Source organism: Bufo bufo, chromosome 6 (assembly GCF_905171765.1).
Source record: "Bufo bufo chromosome 6, aBufBuf1.1, whole genome shotgun sequence".
NCBI lineage: Eukaryota > Metazoa > Chordata > Amphibia > Anura > Bufonidae > Bufo > Bufo bufo.
In genome coordinates, this window is record NC_053394.1 from 77,049,485 (window position 1) to 77,064,735 (window position 15,251).

The 15,251-nt window shown below is 45.9% G+C and overlaps 1 protein-coding gene across 2 annotated transcripts in view; it reads right to left on the reverse strand.

The window, feature by feature from the left end:
* Positions 1-15,251, reverse strand: part of TBC1D12 (TBC1 domain family member 12) — a 107,964-nt gene that overhangs the window by 62,134 nt on the left and 30,579 nt on the right. Inside the window, exons 2-3 of one of the 2 annotated variants that reach the window (XM_040434743.1) lie at positions 9,007-9,130; positions 1,590-1,646 (exon numbers count right to left, since the gene is read on the reverse strand). In XM_040434743.1, coding sequence (XP_040290677.1) covers positions 1,590-1,646; positions 9,007-9,130 — 181 coding nt within the window. The remainder of the gene's footprint in view (positions 1-1,589; positions 1,647-9,006; positions 9,131-15,251) is intronic. The other variant, XM_040434744.1, reaches the window with a different exon arrangement.

The window sequence follows — 15,251 nt, forward strand, 5'->3', positions numbered from 1 at the left end:
CGTAATAAGCCACTCACCACGTCAAGGTCGCCTCTATTGAGTGGTCCCTAACACTAGTTCCTACCTGTTATGGGACATGACAGCCACACAAAGTCCAGGGAATGCAGGTGCAGCATGCACGCCAAGCACACTCTGCTTTTAACCCCGTCCGGTGCCATTACAGCTTTCATCGGATCCAGTGATGCAAGTACCAACATGCATGCTGAGCCCACTATATACTTCTCCTGAGTCTGCTTATATAGCACCTACCAGTAGCCATTTGGCTCCAGGAGAAGTATATAGTGGGCTCAGCATGCATGTTGGTACTTGCATCACTGGATCCGATGAAAGCTGTATTTGCACCGGACGGGGTTAAAAGCAGAGTGTGCTTGGCGTGCATGCTGTACCTGCATTCCCTGGACTTTGTGTGGCTATCATGGCCCATAACAGGTAGGAACTAGTGTTAGGGACCACTCATAGAGGCGACCTTGACGTGGTGAGTGGCTTATTACGCTTTGGCCAAAATGTACACCAATGCCTCATTCAACATCCAGCATAGAGGCAGGGCGGAGTGCTGGTTGCAGAGTGCTATTGCATTTGTATTTTGCGTTTGTATATGTATTTCGCCATAGCGATGTGCACCTGCATACAGGGTTGTGCTGACTGAATCCCCCACATTGTAACTAGAATAAAGGCTATGTTTTAATGGTGGTATTCTGTGAATAACTGGTGGGACACCATTATTTGATGACTATACCTTCTGGCAGGTTATTGTCTTAGCTGTGATAACAGGTTCGGTAGGAAACAGGACAACACATGCGATGCACTTACCTGACAGACCCTGCGCTCTGGCTCCCTGGCGGGGCTCTGTCTACATGGCTGCAGCCGTGGCATCACTGAACAACATGTGACTGCTGCAGCCAATCACTGGCCTCTTCGGTGCACTTCCGCTGGAGCCGAGTAAACAGAGCCAGCTGGGAAAACTGGAGCGAAGGTGCGAGATCTGTCATGGAAGTAACGATTCGTTCTTTATTGCAGGTGGACTACACGTGCTGCCCCGTTACCTCCTGAAATTGGACAAACCCCTTTAAGCACAGCCAGGAAGTGTTATCATAGGAGCACAGGGACACCATGCTTCAAGATTTAATATTTAGGATCTGTACAGTAATGGGTCCTTTATAATACGCTTCTGGTATTCTTCCTTTGTTTCATTTACAACGGGGCCATATGCACAATACTTCAGTAGGTCTCTAGTATAGTAAAACCCATATACACCGGTATATTGCCGCCCAGTAAATCTATGCTTTTTTATATCTAATATTTATCTACTGTGATGTAGAGCAGAATATGAACAGCTTGATGGTGGACATACTAACCAAAAAACTGTCCCATACTATATGACTACTACAGACATGTTTGCAGGCATCGGGCATGTGACGTGCAGTTGTCAGTGTACGCCAGGCGGGGAAGCGAGATGCAGGCTTGTTAGAATGGCTTGGATGAATGAACATGCTGAAGTGAACATCCCGTGCACAACCAAGACTTGACTGTCAGACAGACCATACATGGAGCAAACAGAGACTAGCAAACAAATATATTAAATTCCATACCCCTGTGTTTAATAGATTTGGCGTGGAGACTGAAGAGAGACCGCCAGAGCTGTCATCCTAATGAGAAAAACAGAAGTAAAGCCTTAGTGACACCAAACACAGAAGAGGGAAAGAAGAATCCAAGGAACAATCAGGATATCAAACATGGAAGTAGGTCATCGGTGGTTCTGCTCACAGCACGTTAGGCCCCATACAGCGCCATTCATAGCCTTCGCGCTGTGCAGAATAGAGCAGGAGTTCGCACTAAAAGTTCATAACATACGCATGGCATTAAAGGGGTATTCTGGTTGTTAGAAGTTATCCTCCTATCCTATCAGATGCTACCGCTGGGACCCCAACTGATCACGAGAATGGGGGCCCCGTACCCCCTACATGCCCCAGAAAAGAACAGTGCGGCTGGTCAGGTATGCGTGCGGCCGCTCTATTCATCTTTATGGGAATTCTGGAGACAGCCGAGCGATGTACTCCACTATCTCCGGAATTCCCATGGAGCGGCCACGCTTATGTGCAACCGGCCACTCCGTTCATTTCAGAGGGGACTGCAGGGGATACGGGGCCCCCGTTCTTGTGATCAGTGGTGATCCGAGCGGTAGAACCCCCACTGTTCTAATAGTTATAGCCTATCCTGTGGAAAGGGGATCACGTCTAACAACCGGTACACCCCCTTTAATCATCAAACATATGACAATGTCTTCTTGTATGTCTTACCCAACAGTTTCCTTTGTTTCCAAGAAATTCACTGATAAACCAGACACAATGAGTCATTTACTAAGAACTGTTTTTCATGCCGACCTTAGATTTCCTCCTGCTCTGCCATAACAGTTACGATACTACTGGAGTCTCTTCATATTAGCAAGAGGACGACCAAGCAAAAACCTACAATCTGATGTTAGAGGTTGGGCAGTGTCAGGATACCGATGTCCTATCCTCAGGTAGGTCATCAATATCAGATTGGCAGGGACCAAAGGTGTAACTACACTACACAGTATTAGGCGAGCAGGTAAACTAAAACAGCTGATTCTCTCTCTCTCCCCCCCCCCCCCCCCCCCCCCGAAGCTGGAAGTGGGGCCCCTGACGATCTGATGACCTATCCTGAGGATAGATCATAAATATCCTACCATTGCCCTTTAACTATGGAATGCTATTCATTTCAATAGGCCTCTGCTGTAACAACAGATCTCAGAGCAAAACAAAAATATAATAAATTAGAATAGCTATCCTCAAACTTCATTACTTTGCCAGGAAGTAGACTGTCTATTGATTAGGAAAAGTCCAACTGGTTACTTGCGCTGCAGTTTTTTTTGAGCCTGTAGTTCATTGTAATTTTCTTGACGCTCAATGTCAGGCCCCCCTGTAGAAAGCCTGGATAACTGAGATATTCATAGGTGCCCCTAGCGGTTAGTGACTCGTGAATTGTACCGCTCTAGTAAATACTGCCACAGGGAAACTAAATTGTGGCACCACTTTATTGTGATTGGAAAGTGATATCCACTTGTAAAGTAGCCCTAGCCTTAAAGAGGCATTCTCATCTGGGTCATTGATGACATATCACTAGGACCCACTCCTACCGCCAGAATGGGACCCCCAAAGTGAGTATAGAGCAGCCATGCATGTGTGCTCACCCTCCGCTCACGGCTACGGAATTTCCAAAAATAGCAGAGTGTACTTGCCCGGCTGGTTTTGGATCTCTAAGGGTCCATTCACACGTCCGTATGTGTTTTGCGAATCCCCAAAACACGGACACCAGCAATGTGCGTTCCGCATTTTGCGGACTGCACATCGCCGGCACTCTCATAGAAAAGGCCTTTTCTTGTTCACAATTGCGGACAAGAATAAGACATGTTCTATTTTTTTGCAGAACGGAAGTGCGGATCTGCAAATGCAGATGTGGACAGCACATTCCGGCCCCATTGAAAAGGAATGGGTCCACACCTGTTCTGCAAAATTGCGGAACGGATGCGGACCCATTTTGCGTACGTGTGAATGGACCCTAATGGTGTTGAACGGAGAGCAAGTCATATATGCGCAGTGTGCTCGCCTTCATTTCGGGGGCCCTGTTCTCTAGAAAGGAGCAGGTCCCAGAGGTGGGATCTACACCTATCTGACACTGGTGGCATATACTAGCGATATGCCGTCAATGTCCCAGATGGGACAACCCCTTTAAGGGAGTTTCATGCGCTCTCCGATGCAACTGTGTTGGCGAGGAGTTTGAAGGGAACAGCAGGCACTGCTTGATTAAAAGTCTACGGAACAAACACCGCTCAACTATTTCCATCAGACATGGAAAGGGGCGGCAGCTCACGAGATGATCGGGGAGCGTCCCAGCAATCACACATTCTCCAAACGATTGTTCATTAGGTTTTATCCCCATTTAGCGCAGACATGGTGCATAATGACAATGCTACTGTATCACCCCCACACCTACGGTCACTTTACACGCAGCTTCCAGGAGTTTGACAGGAGGGGGTAGGTAAGGGAAAGTTTTACTTTATGGGGTATTCCAATCTCATTTCACAGCTAAGTTCAGAATACCTGTCGCTACTTTCACACTTGCGTGCGACAGAGGGTCTCAATACCTGAATTAAATGTATCCGTTTTGATTTTGCACATCAGGATGCATCTGTTCTGTTAGGATCAGTCACTAAATACATTGAAAGTCAATGGGTGACAGATCCAGTTTTTTAGGCAAAAAAAAAAAAGAAAGAAAAAGAAACCAGATCTGTCACCGTTGACTTACATTGTTTTTAGCGCCGGATCTGTTTTTGTCCGTTTTTATGACCGGACACAAAACTGACGCTTGCATCGGTTTTGTGTCCGGTCACAAAGCGGAATGCTGACGGAACGGAAGACGTCCTGATGCATCCTGAACGGATCTCTTTCCATTCAGAATGCATGGGAACAAAAACGAAAAAATGTTTTTTTCCGGTATTGAGATCCTCTGCCAGATCTCTATACCGGAAAAAAAACGCATGTGTACAAGTAGCTTTATGCGATGGCAAAGGTGCACGCAAACCAGCCAAGGAACTCCTGAAGGGGTGAATGAGCACGTCATAAGCAGCGCAGTTGCATGACCTGCGCTGTTTCTGTACCTATTAGGTCACGGACAGCAGAGCTCGCCGCTATAGGAGTCTGAAACCGCGCAGCTCAGCTCATCGGTCTCCATAACCCATGTCCCTGCATAAGAAGGGTACTCCATGGACAGCCTGGATGGGATTACCCCTCTAACAATATGACAAAGAAAGGTCATCACCTGAAGAGAACGGAGTAATAAATGGACCACGCAGGAGAACAGGGACCCCTGCTGCCTTTATATAAGGACTGTCCCTTTGAAGACCAACCCAGGATACTTGAGCCGCCTCTCCCACCCTTCCAGCACATTCCAATATACTCAATCATTTCCTTACCAAACCCTGCATGGAGCCGTCTCATTAACATGTCAAATCTCCGTGTAGAGCCGCTGGTAAACATTTTCTGTACCGGCAGGGCGACCAACCCTGAATGAATGGAGACTATTAGAAACTGCACTGCTGGCGTCCAATAGAGGTGGATACTGTGGTCCGATATCACAGTCAGTGAGCCGTCATCATCATCACCACCAGCCCCATCATAAGAACGTTAGGTTTAGTCATTCGGATGTAAACGGGATTATTACACCACATTAATACAGGCGAGCGGGCACAGCTGCCGGCCACTTACTGCACAATATCCATGGCAAGGGAGCGATTATCAGCCATTACCGCTGGTTAAATACATGAAAATTAACAGAAAATCATCTTAATGTATGCTTTCCTTTGTACTGTATTCCCAAAAATATAAAATGTGACTAATGAAGGATAACATGACAAATGCAAGATGCTGCGTACTCCACTGTTCTGTCACAGTACAGGCTTGGGAGGGAATTTCCAACTTTTTAACGTCATGTGGACTTTAGGCCCCCAATTTAGGGGTGATTAATTTCCTAACATATACATTATATATATATATATACACATACATACATATATATATATAGGTCCAGAAAAAAGAGCGGCACTCCAATGGATAAAAGCAAGTGAACCCTTTGGGTGAATAAAGGGTTCACTTACTTTTATCCATTGGAGTGCCGCTCTTTTTTCTGGACCTATTTACTGGGGTTATCAGTCTATTCCCCTTGGGACGTGCACCCGCATCTCTTTTCTGCAGCCAGTGCCGCCATTTTTCTTTGTGTGTGTATATATATATATATATATATATATATATATATATATATATATATATATATATATATATATATATATATATATATATTTATTTATTTGCGGTCAAAGCTTAGATTTTAAAATTCGGATGCACTCAGTACACGCCAAGTCATAGTGGCTCCAGTAGCCTAATGCTGTGAGACGGGACAAGCAGCCGGCCCGCAGGGACAAGCAGCCGGCCCGCAGGGACAAGCAGCCGGCCCGCAGGGACAAGCAGCCGGCCCGCAGGGACAAGCAGCCGGCCCACGCTACAGCCCTGCATGCAGATAAGTGATACTGCTTCCTGCTGCAGACTTGCTTCTTGTCCCTCTGCTCCTCAATCCAGACTGCTGTCAGAGTAAGTCTCACGGGATCACGCTGCTCCAGCCACTCTGACATTGTCCCTTTTAAAGGGAACCTGTCATGTTGAACATTGTGTCTGAGCTGCAGATATTATATTATAGAGCAGGAGGAGCTGAGCAGATTGTTATATAGTTTATGGGAAAATATTCAGTAAAACTTGTAATTTATTTATTTAAATTACTGCTCATCCTTTGAAGTCCAGGAGGCGGTCCTATCAGTGATTGACAGCCTGCCCTCTGACTGTGTATACAGAGAGCTGTCAATCACTGATAGGACCGCCTCCTGGACTTCACAGCCCAGAATGAGCAGGAATTTAAATGAATAAAATACAAGTTTTACTGAAACTTTTCCCACAGAACTATATTTTATCAATCTGCTCAGCTCCTCCTGCTCTGTAACATGCTGCCTGCAGACCAATTCTCATTTTCATGGTGACCGATTCCCTTTAAAGGGATGCTAAACATACAAAATGCACAAAACTATACAAAGAAATTCTCTTCGATTATTATTTTTTTTGTCTCATATTACATATAAAAATCTATAAATAAATCTTCTCTCTGAATCCCAGAAGATTAGCCATATCCGCCTGCTGCTCCTCACTATCCTGTGTCTGGCAGTAAGACAACTGGCTGAAGCAGGAGCCTCCCCAATCTGCCCTAGGACAGAAATATTTTTCAGGTGCACAACCTTCCCTAATCACTGACCAAATCCTGCAGACTAAGACTACATGCACACAACGGATGATGTTCCGTATGGCATCCGTTTTTTTTGTGGATCCATTGTAATAATGCCCATTCTTGTCCGCAAACTAGAAGAAAAGAGGACATGTTCTATTTTTTTGGCGGGGCTACGGAACGGACATACTGATGCGGACACCACACGGTCTGCTGTCCGCGTTTTTTTGCAGACTCATTGAAATGAATGGGTCATCATCCTATCCGCAAAAAAAACACGGAACGGACACGGAAACAAACAACGTTCGTGTGCATGAGGCCTAACCAACACTGTGGGGAAGGCCATCTTATTTATTCCTACCGTAGTCCTACAGTTCCTTTGACTTGGACATACACGCTGACTTAAAGAGGTTGTGTCGCTAAATATTCTACATTTTTCAAACCAGCACCTGGATCTGAATACTTTTGTAATTGCAGGTCATTAAACATTTAGTACAGCCAGTGAGTTATTCAATAAAATGTATCTGTATAGCGCCACCTGCTGTTTGTTCTTTTCCTTATTTTTTTGTCCATCTCACTGCCCTGGTCGAACGTGCTCAGTTTAAATCTTCAGCTGCTACCAGCCATATGTTCTCTGTTAGAAGCTGCGACAGTTACAGGGAGGGAGCTGCAGCAGAAAGGACACGCCCCCCTGAGCTGCAACAGAAAGGACACTCCCCCCTGACCAGTCAGGATGAAGATAATCTACAGAGCAGTTGGAGCAGTGAATGTGGAGATCTTTGGACCCACGTGCAGAACAGGGCTGGTTCTAGCTTTGCTCAAAAGGCATAGTCATGTTCTATAGGATGTCCGATTTAAATTTTTTCACATCAATCATGGGATAACCCCTTTAAATCCACATTTTGATGAGTGATGGACTCCGTGTCGGACTGGGGTACCTAGGGCCCACCAGTAAAATTTATTTTGGGGGCCCACCATACGGATACATTCAAATATAATAAATAATCTAACAAGTTTTTTATATGAACATAGGCTGGTTGAGGTGCTGTACATTGAATATATGTATGAAGTCCAGTAAGTCTACTGTGTTATATGCCACTTGTGCAGGGGGTGGGAGACTAGGGGCCCACTTTGCTCAGGGGCCCACCGGGGGTTTCCCCTGTACCCCTGTGGGCCAGTCCGAGCATGGATGGACCCCATTACTACATAGTGGACCTACTGCAGCCCTGCTCACTGACAAGCCTCAGGTATTCATACGTAGATCGGACATTTTTGATGCTCCAATGAACAGAACGATGAGCAGTTCCAGGCACAGATGTTCATTTGGAGGAGCGGCTGTGCCAACGGGTGAACGCTGGTTGATGGTTTCCAGTCAGCAAGGGATTTCTGAAGAAGTGAAGATAGGGTAAGGGAGGAATACGAAGGGCTCTATAAATCTGGCCAAAAGCAAAATGAAGATTGTATCCCTGCACTGGAAAAATCCAATATGTCTGAACATACAATCCCAAAAAACTATAACTAGAAAACAACATAAAAATGTACAAAGGAGACATTTTAATATAATTGATAAGTACATCTTCATATTGAGCAAAATAAATAAATAAGAAATCAGACATAGCGTCCTCGTATGGACAGTGTAGAAACCTTAGATAGCTGTCGGCTGACTGCTGTTCTCCCAATCCCCCACATACACATGCATGCTCAGCCAAGAATGAGCTTCACCCCTGAAAACTAAAGGATTGGGCATGTTGTCATCAAACAACCCCCTACTTCTATCCCTCGAGTCAAGGGGCCCCCATAAAGACGAGGCTACTTTCACATCTGCAGCACGGAGATTTGGCCCCCTGATCCGGCAGAGAATCAGACACAAATCGTAGTGTGCAGCCAATTCTCCGCCGGACGCCATTATACTTAATGGGACCAGCAGACATTCTGTATGCATTCAGCAGCGCCGCAATCGATGCTGCAAATGTGAAAGTAGCCCGAGACGGTCGGTCGGCCTCGCCGTCAGTCGCCATGTTCAGCCACCATACAGCTGCAGCCTTCCCCTGTTCGGTTTGCGAGGCGTATCCCAGTGGCGCGGAGACATTCAGACATGGAGGATGAGACACAGAGCGGCGTTTTTTTATTATCCTAGCATTTACTAGAAAGGCGGCCGCTCACCTGCTGAATGATATTACAGTCTTTCTGAGCGTTCTCTCTAGGAGGAACTTTACCAAACAGCTTCCAGCCGGGAGCGCTCGCTGTAGGCGATTTCAGGTCCTTTGATCTTTTAGAAAAGAAGTTCCTGGAAGAAGAGGAAAAAAACATGCATTTTTAAGGTCGGCTTTAGTCAACATCCTACACGAGCCATCAAAGAGCGGAATCTGATATTTCCTCTAAGCAAAAACAGTCATTTTTACCAATCTGTACAAAAATAGCAGGAGATTTTTTTTATCAAAACGTGTGCAGTGCAAGACCCCATAATACAGTACTCTACAGTGGTCATGGGGGGCCGGGATACCTGATTAAAAAGACAATAATGAATGCAACTTCTAAAGACAGATAGGGTTACCCTCCTGCTGTCATGGTGGTCTTGTGCGGTTCTTGCACCACCACTAATTGCTGTAGTTTCAACTGAGTTTTACTTGTATAAGGAGCGTAACACGGCAAAACCACGCGCGGGTTTCAAAGTGCATCAAAATCCACACCACGACTGCTAAGGCCTCTTTCACACTTGCGTTGTTGGGATCCGGCATGCACTTCCGTTGCCGGAGGTGCCCGCCGGATCCGGAAAAACGCAAGTGTACTGAAAGCATTTGAAGACGGATCCGTCTTCCAAATGCTTTCAGTGTTACTATGGCAGCCAGGACACTATTAAAGTCCTGGTTGCCATAGTAGGAGCGGGGAGCGGGGGAGCAGTATACTTACCGTCCGTCCGTGCGGCTCCCCGGGCGCTCCAGAATGACGTCAGAGCGCCCCATGCGCATGGATGACGTGATCCATGCGATCACGTGATCCATGCGCTTGGGGCGCCCTGACGTCACTCTGGAGCGCCCGGGGAGCCGCACGGACGGTAAGTACACTGCTTCCCCGCTCCCCACTACACTTTACCATGGCTGCCAGGACTTTAGCGTCCCGGCAGCCATGGTAACCACTCTGAAAAAGCTAAATGTCGGCTCCGGCAATGCGCCGAAACGACGTTTAGCTTAAGGCCGGATCCGGATTAATGCCTTCCAATGGGCATTAATTCCGGATCCGGCCTTGCGGCAAGTGTTCCGGATTTTTGGCCGGAGCAAAAAGCGCAGCATGCTGTGGTATTTTCTCCGGCCAAAAAACGTTCCGTTCCGGAACTGAAGACATCCTGATGCATCCTGAACGGATTTCTCTCCATTCAGAATGCATGGGGATAATCCTGATCAGGATTCTTCCGGCATAGAGCCCCGACGACGGAACTCTATGCCGGAACAGAACAACGCAAGTGTGAAAGGGCCCTAAATCTCTTTAAAGGGGGTTGTCTCATCTCAGACGTTGATGGCGTAGCACTAGAATAGGCCATCAGTATCTGTTAGGAGCGGGCCCCAGAGGTGGGACTCGCACCTATCTCCAGAACAGGGCCCTCAAAGTGAATGGACAGCAGCAGGACATTCGTAGCCAATTCACCACTAGTGACATTGCTATTAGTCCCATGGCCATGAATAGCGCGGCGCTCGCCCTTGCACGGTATGTTCTTTATTTACTTTTATTGGATTTCTGAATATAAGCGAGCAGAACTCGGAAACGCCATCAATGTCAGATAGGTGTGAATCTGCACCTTTTTACAGAACCAGCTGAGTGAATGAGGTTTTACGAACGGTCATCCACATGCTTCAGAAGAAATCTGATTTCACCATACACAACACATAGGGTGAAAACCATGGCAAGACCACACCAAAATCTGCAACGCAATTTCTGCTGCTGTTGGTGTGCGGCATGAGAAGTCGGATCCAGCACCAAAAACCATGTAAGTCAATAGTGCCGGATCCATTTTTTTCAGACACGAAACCATTGACTTACAATTGTTTTAGCGCCGGATCCAGTTTAATCATGTTCAATACCACCGGATCTGTTCTGAACGGATGCAGACGGTTGTATTAGGGTACTTTCACACTTACGTTAAACTTTTCCGGTATTGAGTTCCGTCCTAGGGGGCTTAATACCAGAAAAAAAAAAAAACGGATCAGTTTTATCCTAATGCATTCTTAATGGAGAGCAATCTGTTCAGGATGCATCAGGATGTATCCGTTTGCATACAGAATGCCGGAATCCAACAACGCAAGTGTGAAAAGTACCCTAATTGTAACAAAGGGTTTTTGCTGTGGTTTTGAGATCCCATGCCGGACCTCCAAAGCGGACAGTAAAATCGCTGATGTGAAAGGAGCCTCAGTCGTGCTAAGCATCAGTTTGCACTAAAAATAACGGATCCGTCTTTTTTTGAGCATCAGTTACGATCAGTTTGCATCCATTTAGGTCAGTTGTCAGAAATCAGTTTTTTTTATACTGGAGAAAGTCTTAAATAACGGATATCTAACGGAACTGACAAAAATGGATTCAAACTCATCTTAACTGATCGAAAAAACAGATCTGCTTTATTTTTTTATCCTGTTCTTCTGAAGGACCAGAAGAACGGAAAACAAAACTGATTCAATGGATGTTCCATACTCTCATCAGGGATTAAAAAAATAAAAATATATGAGGTCGAGCTAGGCTTGCATCTTTTTCCCCCACACACCGCTGTGTATTGGACAACTGAGGCGGCCGCAGCAGGAGCCTCTTCAGCTACCATTCATAATCGGAAACAGTCCTTCAAGTGATTTTCCTTAAAGCCCAGCTGTTCAGGTTTTTTTATGCAGTTTTTTTAAGCCAAAACCTTTAATGCTTTTTCTCCTGTAATGATCCATTCCCAATTTTGGCTTCAAAAACTACATTAAAAAAACCTGAAGGTGTTGGGGTACGGCCACACAGTCCGGTTTCTACATGAGGTTTTGAAAGCCGAAATCAGGAGTGGATTCCTATAAGGAGAGAAAATATAAAAGGACACCTCCGATTTCTCTTCTTTTTTTAATTAACTCCTGATTTGGGCTTTCAAAACTGCAGGCAGAATCCTGACCGTGTGGTCGAACCCTTAGAAGTCTTCTGCAGAGAGATCATAAAAACGGTTATGGCAACTACTGTATATATTTAAATGCCCGGGTGAATTTGTAGTGCTACACGGTCCTCTAATACTGGAAGATCTAAAGACTAGTTTAATGATGCAGTCATCAATATTCAATATGTAGCACCCCCATCATCTCAGATATGGTTTCTGTAATGACTAGAGTAACACCCAAGCAACATCTCATCTGAAACTCAAGATATCTGGTACTTCATTAACAAATTCTGGGTCACGCGTAATAGAGCCGCAGTTCTTCCAAGAAATAGGTCATCCAGCTGATGTTTTCCCTTCATGCTGGAGCGCGGTATGTGTTTTCTTCCCCAGATCCTTGTGATCTACCACAGCTATTTCCTCTCTGAAGTCTAAGTGAAACCATGTGTCCAAACATCACCGTCCCAGCTCTGCAGACACTAGGCAGCACTAGAGACAACCCCAGGACGGTGTGGGAAGTCTTCGGAAGTTGGACAGACAACTGTGTCCAGCTATGGATGCTGGACAGGTGCACAACTATTTAACCCCATAAGGGGGTACGTGTGCTGGATTCATCTCGCAAACCAACCACCGCTTCCCTAACCCAAACGGACTACATCAGTATTGTGTACTGTGCTCACACCATCACGACAGAGGGCCCTTCGTAAAAATCTTCCTGTACTTATACTGTAAACCGACATCCAAAATGAATGTCTCTGGACAGACTGCGCTCTGGCATCGCTCGAGACGCCCTGCCAGTACAGCCATCTGTTCAAATAAGAATAAGGAGATGTCCTGCAGAATCCACTTCTAATGAATGCGCCCAGTCAAGAGGATATGACATCTGAAAATAAATATGTACAACCGCACCACGGGGTGGGCCTCACATTTATGGAGTCCTGTGAAAAACACACTTTTGGTAAATAGATTAACATTTGGTGGGGAAAGCAAGGAGCAGGAATGTAGAGGATGCAAAACTGAGAAATGTACGAGAAGGTGGTGGAGGTTGTGGATGTCCTCCGTCACTGGGGACCTGCTGAGAGCCTACAGCAAGGAGAAAAGGAAGGGGTTTGGATTGCCTGGGGTTTACACAGTCTCGCCCCCGTGTCCGGCTTCATATATATTCTCTTGTGTCTAGATTTTATGCAGAACAGGAGAGAGAGAGTTACAAGGTAAAAACAAAAAAACAAAAAGTGCAAAAATTTAAAGGGTTCTGATATTCATTAATCAATTTCAAATTGGCGGGCCCGACACCTGGGACCCCCGCTGATTAGCTGTTTAAGGAGGCTGCAGCCTCCTGGCAAGTTATCAAGCACAGCGCTGTCCATCGGTTAGTGGTTGTGCTTGGTACTGCAGCTCAGCACCATTTAAGGCACTTTCACATATGCGATTTCCTTTCAGTTTTTATTTCCTGTCTGATCGGGCGCCATTGACTTATGTTGTTTTTAGTGCCGGATCCAGATTGTTCAGTTTTGCAGACTGGACACAAACCACAGTTTGCAGCGGTTTTGTGTCTGGTCATAGAACGTAACAAGACGGAACAGAATGCATTCTGGCGCACTCCGTTCTGGTTTGTTCAGTTTTGTCCCCATTGAAAACGAATGGGAACAAAACTAAAAAGAGTTTTCTTCCGACTTTGAGATTCTCTGCTGGATCTCAAAACCGGAAAGGAAATCAAATACATGAAAGTAGCCTTACTTGAATGGGACTGAGCTGCGCCTAGGCCAGGGATGGGCAAACTGCGGCTCTCCAGCTGTTGTAAAACTACAACTCCCAGTGTGGCCAGTCTGCCTACAGCAGGGCTTGATGGGATTTGTAGTTTTACAACAGCTGGAGAGCCGCAGTTTGCCCATCACTGGCCTAGGCCATGTGACTGATGAACGAACTCAGGACTCACTCAGGAGTCAGACCCCCAACCACTCTGATACTGAGGACCAACCCCATAAGCTATAAATAGCACTCCCAATCAATGACTAAAAATCTTCACCACCCCCCCCCCCTCAGATACAAACATAAAACCACTATTTTGCTTACGCGTTTCAATCAACCATGGTCTTAGCATATTAAAACTGAAGAACAAATGCATTCAAATAGCACAACCCATCACTCGTGTAGCTCGTGTGTTGCATTCATAGAAAACCACCCTTAAGGAGGACCTGTCACCGCTCCTGAGATGTCTGTTTTAATAGCTTCATACATTCCCCATGTAATAACAATTCTGGAGCATCTATTCTTATGGCTCTATGTTGTGCCGTTCCTTTATTATTTCTACTAGAAGTTATGAATGAATTGCTAGCAGTCTGCAGTAAGGGTACAGAGGGGAGGTAACCAGTTGGGGGGGGGGGGGGGTGTACCTGCACAGACTCACTCTATCCAATCAGTGCTGACATTTTCAGTCTGTGCAGGTACACCCCCCAACTGGTTACCTCCCCTCTGTACCCTTACTGCAGACTGCTAGCAATTCATTCATAGCTTCTAGTAGAAATAATACAGAAATGGCACAACATAGAGACATAAGAATAGATGCTCCAGAATTGTTATTACATGGGGAATGTATGAAGTAGGGGTGGGCGATAGACGATATGCGATATAAACGCACCATGTTCTCCTGAGCCGGCACAGTGGAGAAGGAGGGAGTCCCTCCCTGCCCACTGTGAGCGGCTGCCACTGCGCCACTAATGAGAACAGAGAGGAGGGGAGGGACTGTGGCCACTGCGCCACTAATGAGAACAGAGAGGAGGGGAGGGACTGTGGCCACTGCGCCACTAATGAGAACAGAGAGGAGGGGAGGGACTGTGGCCACTGCACCACCAATGAATATAGTTAATATGCCTGAATACAAATGTAGCCTGCATGTGCCGGCCATATCCCATACCCGGCCTCTATGACTGCGCGCCGTGATCAAACGCAATTAACCCCTCAAGCCCTGGCTGCCATAGTCAGCTCCCTGCTGCTGTGTGCACTATGCATAGGGCAGCAGGGAGAGTGTGAGGTCCTATTCACCCTAATAGAGCTCTATTAGGGTGAATAGGACAAGGGTTCTAGCCCCTAAGGATGGCTAATAGTTATTAAGTAAAAAAAAAAAAAAAAAAGTTTAGCCCCCCCGAAATATAGAATATATTGCCATATATATCGCACATGCTTAAAATTATATCACAATATAGATTTTAGGCCATATCGCCCACCCCTAGTATGAAGCTATTAAAACAGACAAGTCAGGAGTCCTCTTTAATAGATATTAAAGACCTACTTTTCACATCCAAAT